The sequence below is a fragment of the Hemiscyllium ocellatum genome, chromosome 3 (genome assembly GCF_020745735.1).
Source record: "Hemiscyllium ocellatum isolate sHemOce1 chromosome 3, sHemOce1.pat.X.cur, whole genome shotgun sequence".
NCBI classification, from domain to species: domain Eukaryota; kingdom Metazoa; phylum Chordata; class Chondrichthyes; order Orectolobiformes; family Hemiscylliidae; genus Hemiscyllium; species Hemiscyllium ocellatum.
This window is the reverse complement of record NC_083403.1, coordinates 109817174-109844010: the sequence shown is the minus strand read 5'-3', so window position 1 is coordinate 109844010 and position 26837 is coordinate 109817174. Positions and strand designations below refer to the sequence as shown.

Here is a 26837-nt window from a genome sequence, read left to right as displayed (position 1 = left end):
TAGATTAATGGATGGAAAATCAAACTCATCCCAGCACCAGGGCCAACTATGAGTGCCATGAATAGCTGAATATGTAATGTGATCTGAGAATTTTGGTGGGCACTTATGGAAAACGAGAACTGTACTGACAGAACAGGAGAAATAATTGATTGAGGTTATACTGAATGACTATATTTCTCTATTCTCTGTGGACATTCTCCAGGTGCTATATTGTGTCCTCAAGCTAATAATGGGATGGAAGATGTATCCAATTTACAAATGTCTTCCCCCAAATGAGTGCACTGAGTTTTAAAAGCTGCTGCTGGATTATATCTCAAGTATAGATGAGCTACCACACAGAACGTCAGAGTCCTTGGATGAAGGTGTCTGCTGCATGTTCAAATAGCAATAAGAAAATAATCAGAGATAAATACTCAGTATCATCAGAAATGGGGTGGCATTGCAGTTGGCATAACTGTCATGCTGAATGAGTAGAATATGTATAAAAATACAAGGTTTGAGACAAAAACAGAGACTGCTGGAGAAATTCAAAAGCTCAATGGCATCCGTGAGGAGAAAAACAGACTTAATGTTTTGAGTCCAGTGACTGTTCGTCAGAATCAAAAGCAGGGGGGAATGGCTGATGCTGATGCTGGGAGGCAGGGTTTTGGAATGGATGGAAAGTAATGAGTTGAATTGATGATGACAATGCCCTTAGAGACAGAGAAGAGAAAGAAGAGATAAACAAAGGGAACACTGATAATAAGCAGGAGGGAGGTAAATGCTAAATGGGCACAACGGGAATTGTGATTTTTGAAAATGGGTTGGATATGTTTGGGAAAGAACAGTGTTTGAGGGTGTGGGGTTGGTAACAAATATGAGGGAAGGTGTTCATGCTATGAAACTGTTAAACTCAACATTGAGTCCTGAGGGATGTCATTTACTTAGGTGGAAGACAGAGTATTGCTTCTGTTGAGCTTTAATGGAGCACTGCGGCATGTCTGAGACAGAGATAATGACCAGCGCTGTTAAAATAACAGGTAACTGGAAGCTCAAGCTCAGGTTTATGCCAGGTAAGTAGGGTGCTAACTGAGGAGAGGGTAGGGCCCTAGGTGCCAATTAAAAATGATGCAGTGTTTAGGGTCTGCTGGGGTAGGTGGGATCGATTCTGGCAACGAAATGGGGCCAAGGTTTCAGGTTGAATCTAGCAGAGCATGGGTCTAACTGAAGGTCCCATGGGAGGTGGGAAACATACTGGGTCACAGTAAAAGGTCTGGGAGAGTTGTATGAAGTAAATCTGGGATCAGTTTTATTGTTACTCAGGAGTTTGATTACCTATGTAATAGTCTATCTTTAAGCAAGTAACTATTCCAGTTAACTTCAGTGGAACCATCCAAAGTTTCTGATTTTCATGAAGACTTTGTCAAGTTCTAGGTATTGAGGAATTGCCCAGTGGGGAAACTCAATTTCCCAAGCAATTCCTTTGGCGTGTGCTACAATGGGGATTCTGCAGGGTCCCAGACACAACTCCCACCTACACTGAGGAACAACAGCTTGGCCAGTGTAAGTCCTGAAATAGTGTTACACCCAAAACATTTACTTCTCCACCTCCTGATGCTGCCTGCCTTGCTGTATTCTTCCAACCTCCTGCTTGTCTACCTTGGATTCCAGCATCTGCAGTTTTTTTTGTCTCTAACCATGAAAAATCCAGGCCATTGCTGCTCTCACTACCTATACCAGCTCAATTTCTGTTACTAATTTTGTTTCCACAATGTTGAGCCAACACAAAGACTAGGACAGTGTAGGTACAACACACTTACATTCTTCGGTAGTGTTCCTGTGTTATTTATAAAATGTGTCTTAATTTACTTCAATTGTACTATGTCAAATTAGCAGTTATCAGCTGTACATCTGTTTTGCATTCATGGTGTATCTGTGTAATAGTTAAAACATAGGTTGGTAAAAATATGTTGCCTCATGACGCTGTTAAACATATATTTTCCATCCTGGTTACTTTGTTACACTTTTGTGTGGTGAATTCGATTTAGAGAACATAATTAGTCACTTTAAATTACAAATCAATAAATTTGGGAGACTTATTTTCCATAACAAGGAGCAAGGAGCCAGAGATTCTGGACAGCACAAGTAAGTTGTCACAGTTTGCAAATGAACTCCCATCAGCGATGAAGTTGAGGTTCTGGTAGTGAGATAAGGGATTGTGGGATAAATGTCAAAAAGTGTGGTGCTGGAAAAGCAAAGCCAGTCAGGCAGCATCCGAGGAGCAGGAGGGTTGATATTTCGAGCATAAGCTCTTCATCAGGAATGTGGGTAAGTAACTATCTCTCACAGAATGATTGGATACTGGGAAATTGAGGCAGGATTTTAAAAGAGGGATCAGGATTGAGAGACAGAAGGAGCAAGGGCCTCAGACATAGATTAGGGGAGTAGTGATTGGGGGCTGGGCCTCAGACATGGATTGAATGGGGCTGGAAATGAAGGCTGGGCCTCAGACATGGAGGGAGTGAATCAAGGAATGGAGACTGGGCCTCAGATATGGACTGAAGGTGTCTGAAGATGGAGGCTGGGACTCAGAATTGCAAACAGGAGTTGGAGTCAGAGTGTGGGAAAAGGATTGTACATCATGTGGCTTCGGTGTTGGGTCTGGTCGAAACATGGTGGTGATAATAAATAACATCTTTTCACTTAGGCATACCAGGGACAGGCTGATGTGGAGCAAACCAAAATTGGAATAAGGCATCATAGCAGACATTAGCCACCTTTGTGCTTTGGCAATGGCGTACTGCTTATTCCAAGTATAGGTGAAGGCTGGATCTTTTTGTCGTGACCAATGTGGTAGATGAGATGCACTTCCCATGTGTGCATGCTTGCTGCCAGTCATGTACAAGTTTTAGAAGGTCTTGGAAAATGAGTGCCATGTGGTCTGATATAATGCTGTTAGTCTCTACTGATGTGGAAATAGCTCATATCCCAGGTACAAGACCCTTGTGTGGTTACTAAACTTCATGGGGGATGAGCTGAGTGAGTACATATAAACTTCAAAAGGGACCATCAAAGGAAGAACGAAGTCTCTGGTGCTGCAAAACTTATTGGATAAACAAAATAGCAGTAAATTACTGTACATATTGAGCTGTTGTATTTGGACAATTTCATTGGCATATTTCTAAAGATGGTCCTTACTGTAGTTATCATGAATAAATTAAATTTCTCTTGCGTTCTTATTTTGGGTATTTCTAAATCTGGTGGAATAGCTATGAGAAACCTTACAACAATGAGATACATTCTGACAAGCTTCTTTCCAAATCACTTATCTTTCAAATGTAATTGTTTGAGGCAGTTCCCCCACCATATTTAATACAACCCTGACTGTATAGCTTACCTCTACAACCTTAGCTGGTGCAATGCTTCCTTCATAAGGACATCCTATTGCGCAGGAAACATACCTGTTGTTTGGACAGTAAAAATAAAATGATGCTTTGTTTCCTTTACAGTTGCAATCTTAAGAGCGTAAATAATTACTGAACAAATGTTGGTTCATTGTTTTAAAAAAAACCTGCAGAAATTTATAAAGTCCAGAGATGAGAAATTTAATAATTATTTCAGATACTTCATAAACAGGGAAGATACTTTTCATCAGGATTTATGACTTCAGATTAAAATGCATTGTATCATTTCAGGGTGTAGGGAACAGGAACATATATTTGTTCTGTGGTAGATTATCCAAAAGGAAGTGTGTCATATTCATGTTGCAATTTAAAGCTGCACAATCACTTTACTAATCACATCGAAAACAAATTTTAACCAACAAAAAAACCTGAATAATCTTTCATGGTTATTCCAGATGTTTACAGAAATACTATGTTACTAATCTTATGTACGATTGTGAATGGATCTTAAATTAGATTGTGAAATGTAATGGAGCTTCCTGTCAGTCATTGCTCCACAATCCAAATTTACACTTCTGACTTTTAATTATAATTTTTTCCTTATCAATCAACAAGACTCCTCATATAAACTGATGTTATTGACCATAAGTATAACTTATCTGATTCTGGTTGAGCCAGGAGACAATAGTCTGTTTTGGAATTGATCATCGATAAGACCAACTCCTTGGGGGAGCTTCACACTTGGGCTAATAATTGGCAAGTATCTTCAAACAATTACAATAACAGAATTGCTATGGTGCAACAGGAGACCATGTGGCCCATCCTCCTCCTTTATCCCCATAACCTTGCATATTATTTGCTTAAATAATCATCCAATATCTTCTTGAATGCTTCAACCCTACTTCCAGATGATGTGTTCTAAGCATAAACCACTGACTGTGTGCAAAAACCTTTTCTCACCTCCCATTTGCTTCTTTTGGAAATCATTTTAAAATTGTGCCATCTCGCTCATGATCATTTTACAAAAAGGAACATTTTCCACCTATTCCGCTCCCTCATAGTTTTGAAAACTCTATTGGATCTCCTCTTAGCCTTCTCTGCTCCTCATAAGTGAAAATATTCTTGTAAATCTATGCTGCACTATCTCCAATATGGTACCCAGAACTTACACAGTTCTCCAGCTGAGGACCAGCGTCTTTGACAAGTTCAGTTTCATCTCCTTGCTTTTATTCTTTATGCCCCTCTTAAGTAAGTCTAGGATACTGAACACTTTATTAACTATCTTTCCTCTGGTCCTACCATTTTTAATGATTTGTGCAAATATACATCCAGACCCCTCTGCTTGTGCACACCCTTTAGAATGAAACCCTTTATGTTATGTTTTCTATATTCTTCCTACTAAAATGCATCCCGTCACATTCCCCTGCATTGATTTTCATCTGCCACCTATCAGCCCACACGTGCCTATGTCCTTCTGGAGTTCCGTACTGTTCAACTCAGCTCACAAGGTTTCCAAGTTGTATATCATTCACAAACTTTGAAATTATCCCCTACAAACTAAGATCCTCATTAACTTGTATCAAGATTCACAAAAGTTCCAATTCTGACTCTTGGAGAACTCCACTACAAACTTTTGTCCTGCCAAAAAAATTCCATTGATTATTATTCACTGTGTTTTTTAATCTCTCAGCCAATTTTCTATCCATAATATGTGTCCTTTTTATTCCATATAACTTTTCTCACAAGTTTGTGGTGTCGCACTGTATCAAACGCCTTATGGAAATCCATACATGTTACGTCAACAGCATTAACTGTTTCTGTTAACAGTTGGCAGACAAGTGCCAATGAGGGAATCTAGCTATCTCAACTAGGTATTCAATGTAATTCCTCATGAACAACATCCTGTGGGTTACCATAATGCAGAAACTAAGCTGGACCAGTAACTAAATATTAGGGATAAAAGTGCAGGTCAGAACCTGGGCGTTCCATGTTGAATCACTCACCTCCTGACCCAAAGTCTGTCGAGCATCCACAAGGTACAAGTCAGGAATTTGATGGAATACAGGGGTCCATATTTATGAACGTAGAACTTACGAACACTCATTTTAAAGAGCCAACATATGAACATTTCCTGTGGTAGCGAACTGCTCCCCATTGTCCAAACTGCCTTTTGAATGGACTCCAGAATGAAACCTATTCCCTGCCTGTACTCCACAGTTGCATGGTCAGTGCAGTTTCAACCACTCTCAAAATTCGTTTCATCCACCACATATGCTCCACAGCTGCTGAGCATACCACCAACAAGATATACATGAATGCTCTTGGCAAGGTTGCTTTAATAGCAATCCCAAAGCAACTTCTACCACTGATGAAGTCAGAGGCAGCAGGCCTACTGAAACCTCATCTTCACCACGGTTCCCCTCTAAGACACACACCATCTTGATTTGGAATTATGTCGCTATTTCTTCAATGCTGCTGATTCAAGATCCTGAAATTCCCTTCCTAACAATACTATGGGTACATCGGCATTATGGGCACAGTGGTTAGCACTGCTGCCTCACAGCGCCTGAGACCCGGGTTCAATTCCCGACTCAGGCGACTGACTGTGTGGAGTTTGCACGTTCTCCCTGTGTCTGCATGGGTTTCCTCCGGGTGCTCCGGTTTCCTCCCACAGTCCAAAGATGTGCGGGTCAGGTGAATTGGCCATGCTAAATTGCCAGTAGTGTTAGGTAAGGGGTAAATGTAGGGGTATGGGTGGGTTGCGCTTCGGCGGGTTAGTGTGGACTTGTTGGGCCGAAGGGCCTGTTTCCACACTGTAAGTAATCTAATCTAATCTAATTAGTTACAGCAGTTCAAGATTGAAATACATCACCACCTTCTCAAGGGCAATTAGGGATTGGCAATGTATGCCGACCTTCCTTGTGGTGCTCACATCCCAGGCATCAATTACATGCTTATCTCATAATGATATCATCAAATTCTTCTAATGACCATTACAAAATAATTACAAACAGCTAAAGCAACAAATTGGTGCACTTGCAAAGAAGCGAAAGTGGGGACTGCAGATGCTGGGAATCAGAGTTTAGGTTAGAGTGGTGCTGGAAAAACACAGCAGGTCAGGCAGCATCCGAGGAGCAGGAAAATTGACATTTCGGGCAAAAGCCCTTTATCAGGAATGGACCATTCCTGATGAAAGACTTTTGCCCAAATTGTCGATTTCCCTGCACTTGCAAAGAGCACAAACTGCCAGGTCAGCAATGCTTTCAGATACAGGTCCTATGAGCCAGTTTGTCAATATAATATATTGGTTGTGAAACAGACAAGTCAGAGAGAACTTGCCATGGGGGTAAACAGCCTTTTCTCTCTTTCTCTGAAGCCACTCACATTAATATTTGAGACAAAAACCTTCAATATTCAAAGTGGAGATTTCTTAAAGGATAAATCTGAATCAACCCCACTGTCTCCAGAAAAAAAGAATTCAATTAGCCCTAAATGACCCAGGGAGAAACCACAGCATCGACAGTTTGCATGGCAAGTGATTCGAGCTGTAGACCAGCATTTGCAACAATTTGAGAATAATGTGTTTTCTCAAAATTTAACTGCTATTTGGCCAAAATACTTTTTAAGATAATGCTGTGCTGATAATAAACTAGTTCTTATTTCATGGCTTAAAAACTTGTCTGACTTGTTTTTGATATTGAGCTGTACACAGTCTAATGTTTGGCAAATATTTTAAATTTTAATTCAGAATTTGTGGTGGCCAGTGGGAATGTGTGACAGGGAAACACTGCATTGCTAATAAGTGGGCCTTTACATTGTAAAACACTAATTAGACTGGGTACAGAGTATTCCATATAGTTCTGGCATCCACTTTCCAAGAAATGTAACAGCAGTAGAGGGAATGCATTATATTATTAAGACTGGAATCTTATGGAAGTGAAGGAAGATTGGATAGGCTGGGACTGCTTTGGAACAGGAGAAGCAGATTGAGTTGATGTGTATAAAATTAGTTTGAGGCAGGGGATCTAGATGGAGTGGATAGGAAGGACTTATTCTCCAAGAGCAGGTCAGAAGCTCAGAATACTGTGATGAGCACTCAACTCCGGATTCCCCAAAGCCTGTCCACCATCTTCAAGGCACAAGTCAGGAGTGTGCTGGAATACTCTCCACTTGCCTGAGTGGGTGCAACTTGAATAATGCTCAAGAAGTTTGACACCATCCAGGATAAAGTAGCAAGCTTGGTTGGCATTGCATCCACAAACATCCACTTGCTCCACAACTGATGCATTGCGGAAGTTCACCAAAGATCCTCAGACAACACCTTCCAAATCCACAATCACTTCCATCTAGAAGGACAAGGGCAATAGATACATGGGAACACCACCACCTTCAAGTTCCCCTCCAAGCCACTCACAATCCTGACTTGGAAATATATTGCCGTTCTTTCACTATCGCTGGGCAGAATCCTGGAATTCCCTCCCCAACTGCATTGTGGGTCAACCCACAGCACGTAGACTGTAGCAGTTCATGAAGGCAGCTCATCACCACCTTCTCAAGGGCAAGAAGGGACGGACAATAAATGCTGGCCAACCAGCGACACCCACATCCCACAAATGAACAAAAAATATTCCCTTAGATCAATAACTGGAAACCTAGAATTAAAATAGTTTGTAGATGGATTAGAGTGGAGCTGAAGCTAAATATTTTCACCCAGAAGCCAGTAAGGTTCCAGAATTCACAGCCTGAACTGGAGTTACAAATACTTCAGTCCTTGTCACAAACTGCTCCCTCACCCCTGACTCCATGACTTTTACCTGGCAAATTTGAGCTGACTATTCACAACCTCAGTGTTATTCCGGATCGCAAGATAGCCTTTCAACCACTTTTACCACGATAATTTCATCATAACTCGATCACGCCTCAGCTCCTCTGCTGCTGAAACCCTCAGCCATCCCCTTGTTACCGTCAGATCTGACCATATGAAGACACTCCCAGTCAGTCCCCAACAATCTGTGCTCCCAAATTTGGGGTCATTCAAACTTAGCTGTCAGCATCCCAACAAAATCTTGTTCACTAACCAGCTTTTGCTTGCTGGCCTCAAGTTTGAAATTCTCACATTTGTTTTCAAATCCTTTTACGGTCTCAGCCCTATCTAAGTCTGTAATCTCGCCTAGTCCTATGACCATGTTCATCCAAATTCTGGGCTCTTGAATCATCCCCAATTTTAATTGCTTCAGCACAGGTGCCAAAACTCAACTTCCAAAGCCCCAAACCGAGAAATTTCCTCCTTGTATTTCCCCATATGATTTTCTTCAATTAAGAGGCTCATTAAAACGGACCTATTTGTGGCAATCATTTGGTCACCTCCCTAATTTCTTGTTTTGTGTCTCATTTGTTTTTATTGTATCTGGTAAGCACTTGGGTAGACATTTTGTAAGTTTAAAGGTGTTATATAAACAGATGTTGTTGTTGTGATGATAGAAGCGGAAACAATGATCTCCTTCGAAGTGTACACGGATGTGTACTTGAAGACCTATGACCTACCAGGCTATGGGGGCTGACAGTGAAAATTAAATAGATAGCTCTAACTTAGCCAGTATAGACCAATTGGGCCAAATGGCTTCTTCTAAATTTCTATGATGCTGCGCAAAAAGTCACAGTTGTGTAAACACCATCTTTTCAGTTGGCAGCATAAATCATAATATACAGCTCAAATATTGATATTTTATAGGCATATCTACAGATGTTGAAGTTCACAATATCTTTAATCATGTCCAAAAGCCCATCGATAACAATATTTCAGCAACGTGTGTGTTGAAGATGTCATAGTAACCATTGTGGGCATTTTGAAAGATAACCACATATAAAGTATTTCAAAAAGTTCCTTGCAATTACAGTTTATATAATTCAGATTATTTCAAAACTACAAGCAAATTGGCCCTTCATTTTAAAATGAAAAATGTAATTATTAATCATGCTGTGCAGTTTTGAAAAGTCACCCCCCACCCCCCAGAATTGTTTACTGAATGTGTTCTGGTGTTCCGCTGTATTGTTTATTTAAGATGCTTGATTAACGCAAGACTTTGGTTAAATACCGTTCTTCAGATTACAAATTATCTCAAGAAGGACTGATAACGTCTCTGCTGACAGATGAAACGTATATAAACATTCATTATATATTCACAAACTGCAGATTTTAACAATTGTCTATCCGTAGATAAAACTCCGCCAGATGTGGAAAAGCTGGGTAACTGCGAATGCAGTTTATGACTGGGAAAACTCAACAGTTATTTGCCTTCGTATTTAAGACAAACAGGCACAGATGTTATCCGTCCTCATTTTGCTCTGTCATAACTTTTGCAGTCAGGATCATTGGGGTTCAGCAATTGTACAATCTTCAAATATCCTTTGGTCATTTTCATAGCTGGGATTTCAAATTTCTTTACTTCTCTTGTTCCAATGGTCTTGACTCTTGGTGGGTTTTGGAATCTGCAGATGGAACCACTCCTAACCTGTTCATCCATAGTTATGGCCAAATGCAAAGCTGGATGGTTTTGGAGTATTCAAGACAAATGGCTCAACATCAGGTTATAGTCCAACAGGTTTAATTGGAAGCATTAGGTCTCGGAGTGCTATTAACCTGTTGGACCATAATCTGATGTTGTGCGATTTTTAACTTTGTACACCCCAGTCCAACACCGGCATCTCCAAATCAAGACAAAATCAGTTGGTCAAAACTCACGAAAACATCAGTGAGTCAGCAGGTGAATTAAAACATCTCAGGTTCTAGTGTCTTTTTTAAGTGCTCAGTTAAGGGCAATAGTGGTCCACACACCTCTTATTTTAAAGTCGATCTCACGGTTTACATGTTTCCGAGAAAAGTGATGTTTTGGTGGAGGGGGTTGCAGAAGTTAGGGAGGCAGAGTCAGGGACGTGGAATGGGAAAGCAAAGAGCTGGGCAGCAGCAGAGAGACTGGACCAGTGAGGAAGGGACCAGCAGAGATATGGGTGGGGCTACCAGCAGCAATGGTTGGGCACCAACAGAGACATGAAATGGCAATGAAAGGAGCCGAACATCAGGCAGGGGGCAGCAGAGAGCTGCAACTCCAGAAGGGATGTCACTCAGCAAAAAACAGGGTGTACAGCCAATTGCCATCTGCTTGCTACACAACAGAGTGAAGGCAGACCTAGATTACTACATGAGACAGTGGCAGCAGATACCTGCAGCCTGCTGAGAGCTGATCAGCTCTTTGTTGGACCTGGTGACCAGGTTTCACCAGTTAATGAAAAAGCCGTCACCATCTTCAAGTCATATCCACTGAATGGACTTCAACCTCTGCAGATCCAGGATTTCCCACAAACAGAGAATAAGGGCAATTGGCTTCCCACAAAGGCAAAACATCATTGACCACATTCAGACAACAATTTGGATGCCCCAGATCAGCGAGGAATATTCATTCACAAAGACATCCACTCCATCAATGTACATCTTACGAATAAGCATAATATTATTCTAGAGATATGTGTTCCAGCTTCCTGGAGAGCAGCCTTGGCAGTGCCCTGTTCCCTTCCCTTTGAAACATAGTCATTGGAGCCCAACAGCATGGCACTGAATGTCAAAATAGCATCAATATCTTCCCGGGCATAACCAAATTCTGCCCCATGAATGCACTGAGTAACAGCCTTCAGGTCCACCATAATGAGCATGGTCTATTGTACTCTGCACAATACTGCATCAGACAGCAAGACATAGGCAGTGGAGAAACAGAGAAGGAGTGGATAGATTGCTAGCTAGTGAGAGAGTGAGAAATAATAATGAGTAAGCGAGGGACCAGGAATGGGGGGGGGATCAGTGAGGGTTCAAGAATGGGGCAGAATCTCAGAGAGATCAGGAATCGGGGGAGTCAGTGAGGGATCAAGAATAGGGTGGGGTCAATAAGAGGTCAGAAATGGAGGGGTCAGTGAGGGATCAGGAATGAGGGTGGTCAGTGAGAGATCGGGAATGGGGGTGGTCGCCGAGGGATCAGGAATGGGGAAGGCAGTGAGGATTCAGGAATGGGGGGGATCAGTGAGGGTTCAGGAATTGAGGGGAGTCAGTGAGAGTTCAGGAATGGGGAAGGCAGTGAGGGTTCAGGAATGGCAGGAGTTAGTAAAGGTTCAGGCATGGGGAAGGCAGCGATTGATCAGGAATAGGCAGGAGACAGTAAAGGTTTAGGAATGGGGGTAAGGTCAGTGAGGGATCAGGAATATGGAGGGCAGTGAGGGTTCAGGAATGAGAGGGTTAGCGAAGGTTCAGAAATAGGGTGGATCAGTGAGGGATCAGGAATGGGGGTAGGGTCAAGTGAGGGATCAGGAATGGGGAGTCAGTGAGGGATCAGGAATGGGGGTAGGGTCAGTGAGGGATCTGGAATGGGGGAGAGTCAGTGAGGGATCAGGAATGGGGTGGGGTCAGTGAGACGGGGATGGATTGTAAATTGAGAGTTCAGTGAGAGGGCTTACAATACCTCCATAAACATAGAAACTGCTGTAACAATTGTCAGAAAAGAACTTTCCATTCCATTTTCTAAAATTAGGGCAGCCTTCTATTGAAAATACAAAGAGGCTTTTGAATTGATTTGCCTGCTGTCTAGTGAAATATCTAATGTGCATTCGCTTTATTAAAATCCCTTTATTCGGAAACTATAAGAGTGCATACATGAGCTAGATTATTATAAACCAAGCACTTTGCAGTGGTTGGATTTGGCAAGATGGCATGCTTTGGCAGCACACGGAAATAAGAATTAATTTTTGTATCACATACCAATTATTAATCACTTCAAATGATTTTGTGTCTGTCTCTCAGCAAGAATAGGCTGGCATCTTTTCAGCGTCTCTGGAATGCTCTAGTAAATTCTGAAGAACATCTGGAAGCATTTTGTTCATTATAAAATGTCACTGCGGTTATTAACATTTTTGCAGCTTATTTAGAAAGCTGTTCTTTAAAATTTTGTTTTGCTGTGAAAAGTTCTCTTATCACCACTGGCAAATGCCAATAAAGTTATTCATTATAATTAGCATTCAGTTTTTTTTTCTACACGGAACTCTAAAAAACATTGTGGAGAGTGTACCGCAAAATAATTAGGAACATGTTATTTGTTGCAAGCTACCAGACCTCACCCTTAAATTTACTGAACTCGAACCATTGATTTCCAAGTGCACTTTAAATTGCTGGGGTTCTTTCTATAGTCAGTGTGACTCTTTATGGCTGCAACGTGTGCGATTTGAATTGAGAATTCATTCCTTGCATCCATTGTAATATTAGGACAAAATGCTATGCATCTGAAAATATATTTAACATATCCAAGAAGAGTCAAGGATAGGAAATTGTAAATAGAGTCATAGAGTCATAGAGATGTACAGCATGGAAACAGACCCTTGGGTCCAGCCTGTCCATGCCGATCAGATATCCCAACCCAATCTAGTCCCATCTGTCAGCATCCGGCCCATATCCCTCTAAACCCTTCCTATTCATACACCCATCCAAATGCCTCTTAAATGTTGCAATTGTACCAGCCTCCACCACTTTCTCTGGCAGCTCATACCATACCCATACCACCCTCTGCGTGAAAATGTTGCCCCCTAGGTCTCTTTTATATCTTTCCCCTCTCACCCTAAACCCATGCCCTCTAGTTCTGGACTCCCCAACCCCAGGGAAAAGACTTTGTCTATTTACCCTATCCATGCCCCTCATGATTTTGTAAATCTCTATAAGGTCACTCCTCAGCCTCCAATGCTCCAGGGAAAACAGCCCCAGCTGTTCAGCCTCTCTCTATAGCTCAAATCCTCCAACCTTGGCAACATCCTTGTAAATCTTTTCTGAACTCTTTCAAGTTGCACAACATCGTTCCAATAGGAAGGAGACCAGAATTGCATGCAATATTCCAACAGTGGCCTAACCAATGTCCCGTACAGCCGCAACATGACCTCCCAACTCCTGTACTCAATACTGGCCTCGTTAATCTTCTCATTTCTATTAAGTAACAGCTTTTGGAATTTCACTGTGCCTCCAATACACCACCTGATGTATATTTCCAAAATTTCAGGAAATAAATTAACTTTGTATTCTTTATGAATTCAGCAGAGGCTGAGGGGAAACTTGACAGAAGTCTCTAAATTATGAGATGTATAGATAGGATTGACCATCAGAATCATTTACCAGCCTTGAAATGTCTAATAGTAGGGGCATGCATTTAAGATGAGGGGGAAAGTTCAAAGGTGCTGTGAGGGGCATGTTTTACACATAGAAAGTGGTAGGAGTCTAAATACGCTACTAGAGGTGATGGTGGAGGTAGACAAGATAGGGGTGTTTCGGCAACTTTTAAATAAGGACATAAATATACAATGAATACAGGAATATTGACCAAGGGCAGGCAGAACAGATTAGTTTAAGTTGGTGTCAAGTTCGGCACAACATGCTGGACCGAAGGGTCCATTCCTGCGCTGTTCTGTTCTTTGTTCTATGGTCTCCATTCTAATTCCAGTAGCTATTTCAAATTAGTAAAGTATAATTTTTTCACTGGTATAATTTAGAAGTGATTTCTGGTTCAGAATAACAGGATCAGGCGATTTAGCCCATCAGGTTTCAACCAATGTTGCTCTTCGCATGAATCCTCTGATCTAATCCCATTTCCTATCATGATAATTTGCAAGGTTGCTGTCAGAGTCTCCTCTTTTTCTTTGCTTTCTTCTTTCTGAATTCTCAGGTGTAAACTGACAGGTTCAACTGACAATTTGATCTTAACTTTGAATAACTTTTTTAAAATCATGTCACATTTGAATATTAACCTTCACTAATTGTTTTAATTCTTCTCTGGGGATCTCAAAATCTTGAAGTCAGCCTTCTCTGATATTTGAGGGAAGATGACTTAGTCAATAGTTCTTTGTCATTTTTTCACTCTCCATTGTCTTCCCTTGTGTGTTTAGAATGTGAAAAATCATGCTGGGATTGACAGATTGACCAATTGATTACTCTTCCTTTTGTGGCTCTGAGGTGGTGGTAGTAGATCTTCAGATATTCCATGATTTTGACATCAGTCATCCCTAATGTACCTACAGAAAATCACTCCAGTGCTCTTTGCACTAAGTTTGTCTCGCACACAGTGTGCTGAGTTAAGTCGAGACCATTAGAGAATGGTGGAGCAGAAGGGGTAGGGGCCAGAGGAATCAGAAAGGAGTATCCAAAACTGACTCCTAGCATCAGGGAAACTATTGCCAATCAAACTGGAGTCCAACATAGGAATCCTCCCTGACAGCAGGAGAATGCCAATTGGGCTCATAAATGAAACATCTTAAGGCATCTAACCCAAAACCTAACAGAATTTAGTGGTGGCTCAGGAATTTAACAAGCTCCCAGAGGCTGCCTATTAAACCCTGTGGAGGCCCAATGAGGGCCAGTAAAGTGCCCAACTGGATTTAAATTGGATCAGACATTCCGCACAGAAACAGTGCAGGGCTCCCATAATTTCCCACCTGTTTGGTTGCAGGGAGGGGTGGGGGTTCTGTAGTACTGGAGTAAAATGTAGAACTGTCCTTTTCTACATTTGTTACTCATTACAACTTTCATTTTCAAATGAATCAATTTCGCAATTTCAAATTTGATCTAATCCATTAACCCAAGGAATCACTGCCTTTGTTATACACCAGTTTATTTTTTCTGCTGTATATTTGATTTGTTGTTTTACCATCTGTCATCTAACTATTTCCCACTACTGTTCTGTGCACCATTTTCCTCAATAATTAATCTGGGCCACAATCTTTTTGACTTTATTGTTCTGTCTATTCCAGTGAAGTGTTTTTCTTATCATAATGTCCACAGTTGCTATTATGTTCTCTGATGCTTAGATTTCCCAGTTGCTCCATTTCATGATCTATGAACCATATTAGAATGGTGTATCATTCTTTGTTACAGCAACAGAAAATTACATCCAAAATGGTTCTGAATGCATTTCAAATAAATATCATCCTTGCCAACACACACTTTGCACCGTCCCATCCTTCTGCAATCCAAAATATTTCTGGAAATTTTTAAAAAAATCTTTGATAATTTATCCAAAAAATAAATCCTCAATTTCCTTTCCATTTTTTGACAGATTATACCATACTGCAGACTCTTGTATACAGTAGCAGTGTCCCTGCTCGTAGGCCAGAAAATCTGGGTTCAAGTCCCACCTGCTCCAAAGTCATGTCCAAACAAGTTAATTCAAGATACTTCATAACGTGTTAACACTCATACTTTGTAAGCTTTATCCAAGGGCTTTTGAATTGGATGAAAATTTGCTCTTTAGATCCTAATGGATTTATGTTATGATGTTGCATCTCATTAATATTGCCATCCCATGGTCAATCAAGCAAACCTTTCTCAAAGTCTTACCCTCACTCCTTTTCCATTACTTGACTCCATCTTCTGCTAACACCACCAGCCCCCACTCCCACCTCCACCAGTGATTCCTGGATGTGGATTTTAGCCATTCCTCCCAAACAACAAGCCATTTTGTTGTGTCAAATCATATTGAAACAACTGAAGATGAAAGTGCATCAGCAGCTTCTTAACGACCAATAAAAGGCCTTCCCACTTCAATTTAACTTTGAAAATTTAAGAGAATGAAATCCCTTTAGTTTACAAAATGGGATAGGTTCACAAGTTGAGATTCTGTATTTCAGTCAGATGAGCACAATATATTGTCCAAAGCAGCATTGCATTCCAATGAGAAAGTTCAAAAGAAATGGCTTCTCAAATGTTTAAGGAGCATGTATATTCCTCATATTTCTTATTTGGGACTGGGCAGTAATTTATCTTGTCAGATATCCTCGCAGCGTCTTGGAATGATCTAGTGAGCACAAAATTAATCATTGTTCTAGCTGAATCGACAATCTTAAAATTAATTCTCAGGGTTTTTAAATGACCAAAGTTTGTGCAAAGATTTGTAGCTCGGGTGCTCGTTGTTGTGGTTCTGTTCGCCGAGCTGGAAGTTTTTGTTGCAAATGTTTCGTCCCCTGGCTAGGCGACATCATCAGTGCTTTGGAGCCTCCTGCGAAGCGCTTCTTTGATGTTTCTTCCGGTATTTATAGTGGTCTGTCCTTGCCGCTTCCGGTTGTCAGTTTCAGCTGTCCGCTGTAGTGGTTGGTATATTGGGTCCAGGTCGATGTGTTTGTTGATGGAGTTTGTGGATGAATGCCATGCCTCTAGGAATTCCCTGGCTGTTTTCTGTCTGGCTTGCCCTATGATAGTAGTGTTGTCCCAGTCGAATTCATGTTGCTTGTTGTCTGCGTGTGTGGCTACTAGGGATAGCTGGTCGTGTCGTTTCGTGGCTAGTTGATGTTCATGTATGCGGATTGTTAGCTGTCTTCCTGTTTGTCCTATATAGTGTTTTGTGCTGTCCTTGCATGGTATTTTGTACACTACATTAGTTGTGCTCATGTTGGGTATCGGGTCCTTCGTTCTAGTAAGTTGCTGTCTGAGCGTGGCTGTTGGTTTGTGTGCCGTTATGAGTCCTAAGGGTCGCAGTAGTCTGGCTGTCAGTTCTGAAACGCTCCTGATGTATGGTAGTGTGGCTAGTCCTTTTGGTTGTGGCATGTCCTCGTTCCGTGGTCTTTCACTTAGGCATCTATTGATGAAGTTGCGTGGGTATCCGTTTTTGGCGAATACCTTGTATAGGTGTTCCTCTTCTTCTTTTCGCAGTTCTGGTGTACTGCAGTGTGTTGTGGCCCTTTTGAATAGTGTCCTGATGCATCTTCGTTTGTGTGTTTTGGGGTGGTTACTTTCATAGTTTAGGACTTGGTCTGTGTGTGTTGCTTTCCTGTATACCCTTGTGGTGAATTCTCCGTTCGGTGTTCTCTGCACTATCACATCTAGGAATGGGAGTTGGCTGTCCTTTTCTTCTTCTCTCGTGAATCAGATTCCTGTGAGTGTGGTGTTGATGATCCGGTGTGTTTTTTCTATTTCCGTGTTTTTGATGATTACAAACGTGTCATCGACATATCTGACCCAGAGTTTGGGTTGAATTTGTGGTAGGACTGTTTGTTCTAACCTTTGCATAACTGCCTCTGCTATGAGTCCCGAGATTGGTGATCCCATGGGTGTTCCGTTGATTTGTTCGTATATCTGGTTGTTGAATGTAAAGTGTGTAGTGAGGCACAAGTCCAGTAGTTTAAGTATGTCGTCTTTGTTGATAGGTTCCGCGTCCTGTTTTCTGTTCTGTATGTCCAGTAGGTTGGCTATTGTTTCTCTGGCTAGGGTTTTGTCAATCGAAGTGAACAGTGCTGTCACGTCGAATGAGATCATGGTTTCTTCTTTGTCTATGTGTATATTTCTGATGACGTTCAAGAATTCCTGTGTTGATTGTATGAAGTGTTTGGATCCGCTGACCAGGTGTTTCAGTTTCTGTTGTAGTTCTTTGGCCAGTTTGTATGATGGTGTCCCTGGTGGTGATACTATGGGTCTGAGTGGGATGTCTGGTTTGTGTACTTTAGGTAGTCCGTAGAATCTGGGGGTGTTTTTCCGGTTTCATTCTTTGTAGGTCAGCTTTGGTTATCTGTCCGTTTTTTTGTAGATTCCTTAGTGTGATATTTATTCTATTGGTGAGTTGTGGTGTGGGGTCAAATTCCTTCATTTGGTAGGTGTTGGTATCTGCAAGTAGTTGTGCTTTTTGGATGTAATCTGATTTATCTAGGATGACCGTCATTCTGCCTTTATCTGCTGGTAGTATGATTATGTTCTTATCGTTTCTTAGTGCTTTCAGTGCTTCCCTCTCCTTGGTGTTGAGGTTATGTGTTTGTCTTTTCCTTATCATCATGGGTACGACAGTTTGTCTCACTGTTTGTTGTGTCTCTTCTGTCAGTCCATTGTTCCTGAGTGTGCTTTCTAGTGCTGCTAGGAAGTCTGCTGTTTTGGCATCCCTGTGGTTGTAGTTGAGTCCCTTGACCAGTATTGTTCTTTCCATGTCTGTGAGCTGTTTGTGGGAGAGGTTTTTAACCCAGGTGTGTGTTGTAGTGTCCTCTTTGTTGTGTGTTAGTTTGGCCATTTTTTCTTTTAGTGCCGTTTTTTTGCAGTGTGTTGTCCTGTTCTGTCCTATAGTGACAGCCTGTTCTATGACCCGGGTCCATTCACGATTAGTGGTTTTTGAAATTAACGACTTTTGGCGCGCAATTTCTTGTTTGTATTTGTGGAGTCGGTTATGAGCGTCTGTGATCATTACCTGGACCATCCTGAATCCGTTCTGCTTGGCTGTTTCCCTGGCTTGTGGGTTGTTGACTGGTGGTCTGTACCTGACACATTGTGGAAGGATTCGATTCTTTCGGCATTCGTGTAGGAACCGGAGTTGTTCGTATGTGGCGCTTAGGCGGTTAGCGCAGGATTCCCATTTCCTGGCTTGTCTCAGCGTCTCTCGCCCGTAAGTGTTCAAAGTTTGTGCGAAGATTTGTAGCTCGGTTTGAAGCTAACTCCCATTCCTAGCGTGATAGTACAGAGAACACCGAACGGAGAATTCACCACAAGGGTATACAGGAAAGCAACACACACAGACCAAGTCCTAAACTATGAAAGTAACCACTCCAACACACACAAACGAAGCTGCATCAGGATACTATTCAAAAGGGCCACAACACACTGCAGTACACCAGAACTGCAAAAAGAAGAAGAGGAACACCACTACAAGGTATTCGCCAAAAAGCGTTTCAGAACTGACAGCCAGACTACTGCAACCCTTAGGACTCATAACGGCACACAAACCAACAGCCACGCTCAGACAACAACTTACTAGAACGAAGGACCCGATACCCAACATGAGCAAAATTAATGTAGTGTACAAAATACCATGCAAGGACTGCACAAAACACTATATAGGACAAACAGGAAGACAGCTAACAATCCGCATACATGAACATCAACTAGCCACGAAACGACACGACCAGCTATCCCTAGTAGCCACACACGCAGACAACAAGCAACATGAATTCGACTGGGACAACACTACTATCATAGGGCAAGCCAGACAGAAAACAGCCAGGGAATTCCTAGAGGCATGGCATTCATCCACAAACTCCATCAACCTGGACCCAATATACCAACCACTACAGCAGACAGCTGAAACTGACAAGCGGAAGCGGCAAGGACAGACCACTATAAATACCGGAAGAAACATCAAAGAAGCGCTTCGCAGGAGGCTCCAAAGCACTGATGATGTCGCCTAGCCAGGGGACTAAACGTTTGCAACAAAAACTTCCAACTCGGCGAACAGAACCACAACAGCTTTTAAATGACATAAAATTCTGCAGACCAGAATAAAAATGACTACCTGAACAACACTGAATTTGGATGAAATCGAGGACGTTATAGCATAGCAATTCCTTGGTCTCTCAATTTTCAGTTCTATTGACTTCAATAAAACTTGTGAATAATGAAAAGATAGAAATAAATTCAATGAAAACATGTTACTGTCTCTGTAGATTACGGATTAGAAAATTCTTTACCTGAATAAATATATATTTGGGTTCCTTTCTGTTCACTTTAATTGTTACGTAGACAGACAAGTTAAGATAAAAGAGTTTATCCACACATACCCTCGAACTGGAATGTTGCCATTTTTCGCTGAGCTGATAACTTCCTCAAACCGTTGCATACTTTCCTCAATGGAACAATTTGTGTTCACCTGACTGAACGTTTCAGAGGCTGCTCCAAAAATGGCCACTTCTTTTGCTCCTGCGGCAATCTGAAAGAAAATAATGACCAAATGCTATGTAATAAATGGAATACAAAAAAAACATAAGAAACTGGGATAGGTTATATGATCCATAAGGCCTGCAACACTAATCAGTAAGATGTACACCACCTCTACCCTGCCAAACTCTTCCCACTTCCTTACTGCCCAATAATCTATTGATTTCAATTTTGAATTTGCCCATCAGTGGAACCCCTGGAGTAGGAAAATCACAGACTCTCAGTCTTCTGAAGCAAGCAGAATAAATCTGCATAAAATACTCAGGTATGAACTCATGAAAGCCTTGCACACCTTCAACAACACATCCTTCCTCTTACACTGCACTTACCTTGCAATAAAGGCAGATGCACCATTTTGCTTCCTAATTTATTGCTGCATGTGCATTTTAACTTCCAATGATTCACATGCAAGGATACCCAATTTCACCTGAAGGCTAGCATTTAGTAATACCTTAAAAATTCTGCTTTTCTACAACACAATGTATTTTTATAGAGCATCTTTAATGTGGTGATACATCCCAAGACCCTTCACAGGCACATTCAAAAACAAAGTATGATAACAAGCCTCACAAGGAGATATTGGGGGTCAGATGAAGACAATTTTGGTCAATGAGTTGGTTTGAGGATGTGTCTTAAAGGAAAAAAGTGAAGTAGGGAGGTATAGGTTAGGGATTTCCAGAGCTTGGAGTCCATGCGACCAAGGCATGGCCACCAATGGTAGGATTGGAAAAGCACAAGAGGCCAGAATTAAAGGAACTCAGATATCTCAACAGCTAGGAGCAAGTTACTGCAGATGCTGGAATCTTTACTGAAAACAAAAAATGCTGGCGATCACAGCAGCATCCATGGAGAGAAACTAAGCGAATGTTTCAAGTGGAGACTCAGAATGTTAGCTTGCTTTCTCTCCATGGATACTATTTCATCCACTCTGATCTCCAGCATTTTGTTTTGTTTTCAATATCTCAGAGGCTTTGGAGCAAATTACAGAATAAAGGCGGGGTGAGGCCATGGAGGGATTTAAAAGGAGGATGGTAATTTTAAAATCATGGTGTTTCCTAACCAGGAGGCAAAATAGGTCAGTGGGCACAGGCATGATAGTAAAATGGGACTTGCTGAGAATTGAGACATGGGCAGAAGAAACTTGAATGACCGCATGCTTACAATAATTTGAGGGTGACTAGCTAAGAGCATGTTTGATCAGTCAAGTCTAAAGGCAATGATAGGGGCATTGGTTCGGAGGCATGGATAGCTCTATCAATAAATTTATAACATAATTAAGTTGCCATCTTCAACATAACATTCTTCAGTGATTGCGAATGCCCTTTTCTGTTGACCAAAGCACTTTGATTTTGGAAAAACATTTCACTCATTCCCAATGACAAAGCTGTCTATAAAGTACATTGTTCTGTCAATTATCATCATTAAAATGAAGCATATTCCTCTCCTCAAAGCAACAAGCTCTTGATTACTTGCCCATGTCTTAATCAGCTTTATTTTATCACTATGGGCAGAACAATTCTATTACCATTACATGTTTTTCAGACATGAAAAAGTAAATTGCTCAAAGTATTTCTTACCAATTAAAATTAGTTCCATTCTTTAGAGTAAATAGGCTGTAGGAACTGTTACAACATAGGGTAAACACTCCTGCTTAATTTACAGCAGCAACACAGAAAAGATTTATCCCGTGCCGTAATCTGTGAAAATTCGAGAGGCCAAGAACTACTTAAAATAAAAATTAACAACTTTATTTCTTAAAGTATAACACAGAATAATTAACTAACAATGATTTACAACTCCTTCCTCTAATCTATCTTTTACCTTCACTTCTATAATACCGGTCGGCTAAAACTCCCAATTAAGATTTACAAAACAAAACTTCTTATCTCAAAACCAGGCAGCTTTGGTTCTTCTCTGGGTTCTTGTCTTCTTTTCTTCTTGGGGATTCTGCTTCACAGGCTACTAATTGATAAAGGTACCTTTGAGAGAGCTATTTTTCGGGCAGCTTCTACATGCTGGCTTGGCAATTCTCTTCCCAATTGTTCAATTTTCCCTGGTCTTATACCCCCAAAGCATCGGATTGTCTCATTGGCTTTTAAGATAGTCAATCTACTAAATTCAAACCTGATTGGAGATTGGTCTTTATTATTTGGGTATAATTTAAACTGATTGGCCTAATTCAAATCTGTTTTTGTCTCCAGGCAACCAGCGACACTAACTGCTGGACCAAAAGGTTACATTATATATTTTTTTCAGAACACTTGGTGCTGTCAGGTAGTTCTGTTGCTTTTAGCTCTCTTAAAGGTACAATACGCACACACCTTCATTACAGAGCATATGAAGAGGATTATACTTCAGAGGAAGGTTAGATGATGGAATGGAATAAATGACAAAGAGGAGAGTGCATACCAATCTAACAATACATTTGAAGTTGTGAGTCTCTGTGGAAATGTCCAAAATATAGCACATAGAATGGACAATGAAAATTCTACGGGTAAAAAATGAGGTCTGCAGATGCTGGAGATCACAGTTGAAAATGCGTTGCTGGCTAAAGCACAGCAGGTCAGGCAGCATCCAAGGAATAGGAAATTCGACGTTTCGGGCATAAGCCCTTCATCAGGAATGATTCCTGATGAAGGGCTTATGCCCGAAACGTCGAATTTCCTATTCCTTGGATGCTGCCTGACCTGCTGTGCTTTAACCAGCAACGCATTTTCAACAATGAAAATTCTAATTGAGCAATATTTTATTTTGTTCAATTTAATGTCATTTTAAAATGAATTTAACTTGATTTTTTTTCAATGCCAGAAAGGAAAAAGGTCCTCAAATATGCATACTTGAACTATAGGAGAACGTTCACTCTGAGCAGACAGGGCATATCCAAGAGAACTTTTCTGTTAAATGGAAAATATAAAACATTTGAGCAACCATGATAAATAAGTTGACCTAATAAGTTATTTTGACTGATATGATTTTCTTGTCTCAAATCTTCACAATTTCAAAACCATCAACTCACATTTGAAACTAATTCAAGAATACTTCCCTCAACTTTACTGAACTTTTCCACATGCTGTAGTGCACTCTCTAGTTCATAGCTTAATGTCCAATTTTTACCTATAATCATAATGCCTGGGAGAAATGGGACTGTGGGTTTTGTGCCTTGTGGAAGCTTATAGAACAAGCATAATCAGCATTACTACTGGCAGAATCTAAGTTGGAATCCATTTGTATCAGGGTGTAATCTTTTAACATCAATGCAGAACATTTTCAGTGAAGTGCCAGCAACCAACAATGCACATCGACCAATCCTTAACACTCAAATCATAATTTTCAAATCTTTAACACAAAATGAGGGCAGATATTGTGACTTTTCAATAGTTACTCCAAGGAGAAGAGCCCAATATTGGCAGCATATTGTTGCAAAATTAATTCCTTTGTCTGGATCTTCAAAGAACTTAAAATAACATGTTAGCCAGATTCTTTCTCCCTGAAGTTTCTATCTTTGAATGGTAGATTTTGTTAAGTCTATTGAGGTCTTCCTTCAATTTGCTGTTCAAATGGTTTCATTTTATCACCAACATTGATGTTAAACTAATTGGCCAGTTGTTATCTGCTACTGTTTTCTGAGCCTTTTAAACATTATTATTAGATTTGGATGTTGCTAATCCCATTGAACTGCATGTACTTAACAATAATCATGTAATGAGAACCAGTGCCTCACAAAAATTCTCCTTGTCATAAAAGATAGAAAGATCCCAAATTCAGTCTTGCCAGATATAGAAACAAGTGATCCCATCCTGCATTCCAATGGCTGTGGTAAATTAACTCTCAACATCATGAGGTTCAGGAAGAAAAGAAATATTCAACCAAAGCTCCAAGTTTCCTCTATCTTGTTCTTAGTAAACTGGAGGCCATCTAAAACTCTGCTGCCCAATGTCTTAACTAGCAGCAAGTCACTGTGCTCTCTGATTCACACTGGTGCCTGATCAAGCAATAGCTTGAATTTAAAATTCCTGGTGTTTAGAAATCCTACCAAACCTATACCCTTCCCTATCTCTATCTCTGTTAACCGTTTTAACTCCACAAGGCTCCAGGATACCTGAACTCCTCTAATTCTGGCATCTTATCTGTCCTCAATTGTAATTGCTGCACCATTAGTTACCGGGCCTTCAGTTGCCTCAGTCTCCAGATCTTAAGCACTGGAAGTCCCTCCAAAAACTGCTCTGCTTTGCTTTTCCCTTTAATGCACTTCTTAAAACCCAACCCTTTGGCTATAAACTTGGCCATCTGACTTAATATCTCACTCTGTGGCCTAGTGACATAATATCATGTGCAGTGCCATAGGGCAATTAATTATGTTAAAAGGCGCTACATAAATACAAGCTGTTGTTGCTACCTTTATTTGTCCTACCTTTAGCTGTCAGTAAGTTCAGAATTATGGTTCCTATATACGAACACAAATCCTCTTCTCACTAGCTTTCTCTATAAAATATACAGATGTGTGACACTTTTTCTAACTCTCTTTCAATCCAAACAATTTACACAGCATAATGATTTCATGGAAATAATGCTCTGTTTCTTTCTCTTATTTATCTTTCTTTCATGTCTACCTGCTTTCTTTCAACTCTTTTTTTCTGTCTATTCACTTTGATTTACCTCATGACCTTACTGCTTTGCTTAGCTCCATTGGCCAGATGCTAGTTTGCAATGCAAAGTAACATCACCTGCATGACTTCAACTCCTGCACCAGCTGAGATTACCCTCAGGGAAAGTCCTTCTCAACCTGCTCCCTCGCTTAAGGTGACCATTACCTTATCCCTGTATTTCCCATAACTATTCCATCTAGCCTACACGTCCCTGCACACTACGGGCAATTTAGCATGGCCAATCCATCTAATCTGCACATCTTTAGACCATGGGAGGAAACTGAAGCACCAGGAGGAAACCCATACAGATATGAGAAGAATGTGCAGGAACAAAGTATAAGTTTGACATTCCAACAATATCCCTCCACCAAACCTAAACCCTGTTACAAGTAGCCAATGTGCATCTTTGGGCTTTGGAACTGCAAAAAGAAAATTCGATTTTTACATTCTGAAACATTTTCGAAAATGCTGCAAGTAGCAGGAATAGACAGGCAGGAGGTTGGATGAACACAGCAAACCAGGCAGCATCAGGAGAACAGAAGTCAACGTTTCAGGTGTAAGCCTTCTTCAGGACGAGGGCTGGTTGTAGGGGGAGCTGCACGTAAAGGGCGGAGTGTGGGGGCAGGGTGATGAAGTGGGGATAGGTGAAGACAGGTAGAGGGTACGTCCTGGTTGGTCAGTGGGAGGAATGAATCCGGTTGATAGCAGGGAGGAGTGGAAGGGAGGAGGAGGGACTGGGAAGAAGGTCGGGTGTTGGAGAGGGAGGTTATTTGAAATTGGAGAACTCAATGCTCAGTCCTCCAGGCTGTAGGGTGCTTAGGTGTTGGTGGTGGGGTCTTGCTGGAGTTGGTGGAAGTGTTTGAGGATGATGCGTTGGCTGCAGAGACTGGTGGGGTGGTAGATGAGGACAAGGAGGACTCTGTCTTTATTGCATTGGGGGGGATTTAGAGCAGTGGAACAGGGAATGGAGGTGGTGTAGCGGAGGCTCTGTCTGGATGACAGAGGGAGGAAAAGCACATTGTTCAAAATAGGTGGACATCTGGGATGCTCGCAAGTGGAATGTCACCTTGTCCAAGCAGATGCAGCAGAGGCGGAGGAATTGGGAGAATGGGACGGAGTTCTTGCAAGATACTGGGTGGGAGGAGGTGTAGTCCAGATAGTTATGGGAGTCTGTAGGTTTGTAGTGAACATTCATCTAGAGACTGTTGCTGGAGATGGAAACGGTGAAGTCAAGAAAGGGAAGGGAGGTGTCCTAGATGGACCAAGTCAATTTGAGGGCGGGATGGAAGTTGTTGGAGAAGTCAATGAACTGCTCCAGTTCAGCCTGGGTGCAGTCATTGATGTAACGGTGGAAGAATTGGGGCACAGTGTCTGGGTAGGTACTGAAGAGAGAAGAGCAGTATTAGAAAATTATAACCAGAATAATGGGCTAACATTTAGTGGTATAAGATATACTTTTACCACAATTTCAATGTACTTATAACATCAGTAACATTCAGAAATACACTCACAGCGTCATGAAAGCCATGGAGATTTGGTGTTAATACAGGATAACGTACTTGTGGGAATTTCTTTATTCCTTGCATGACTTCTGTGTGATCTGCCAACTGACAAAAGTAAGCGCACAAAATGTACAACGTTATTAATTTGTTCTTCTCAAATACTCAGTGATATGAATAGATACAAAAAGACAGTTGATAAGATTTCACAAGGGTAACTGTTAACAAACATGTAAAACTCTTGAGGTAGATAGGGAGTGGGTGAGGAGCTAGAAAATAGACATAATGGATGTTACTTCATTTGACAGGAGATGACGAATGATATCTCCCAGAAATTGTAGCTTTTCACTACAACTGACTTAGATGATGGCACAAACATCATGGTAAATTACAGAACAGATTTAGTAACTCATCTGACGCATGTAAGGCCTGTGAGTCATCAACAGCAGCAGAATTGTATTCAACCACAATCTGTAAATTCATGGCCAGGCATCATGGCTACCGTCTCCACCATTACCAACAAGCTGGGAAATCAATCAGGTTCAACTGATGGTGT

At 41.1% G+C, this 26837-nt stretch overlaps 1 protein-coding gene across 1 annotated transcript in view; it reads right to left on the bottom strand.

The window, feature by feature from the left end:
* Nucleotides 1-26837, bottom strand: part of hmgcll1 (3-hydroxymethyl-3-methylglutaryl-CoA lyase like 1) — a 103876-nt gene that overhangs the window by 48801 nt on the left and 28238 nt on the right. The window contains exons 7-9 of the mRNA XM_060854995.1: nucleotides 26294-26389; nucleotides 19980-20128; nucleotides 3377-3440 (exon numbers count right to left, since the gene is read on the bottom strand). Of these exons, the coding sequence (XP_060710978.1) occupies nucleotides 3377-3440; nucleotides 19980-20128; nucleotides 26294-26389 (309 nt within the window). The remainder of the gene's footprint in view (nucleotides 1-3376; nucleotides 3441-19979; nucleotides 20129-26293; nucleotides 26390-26837) is intronic.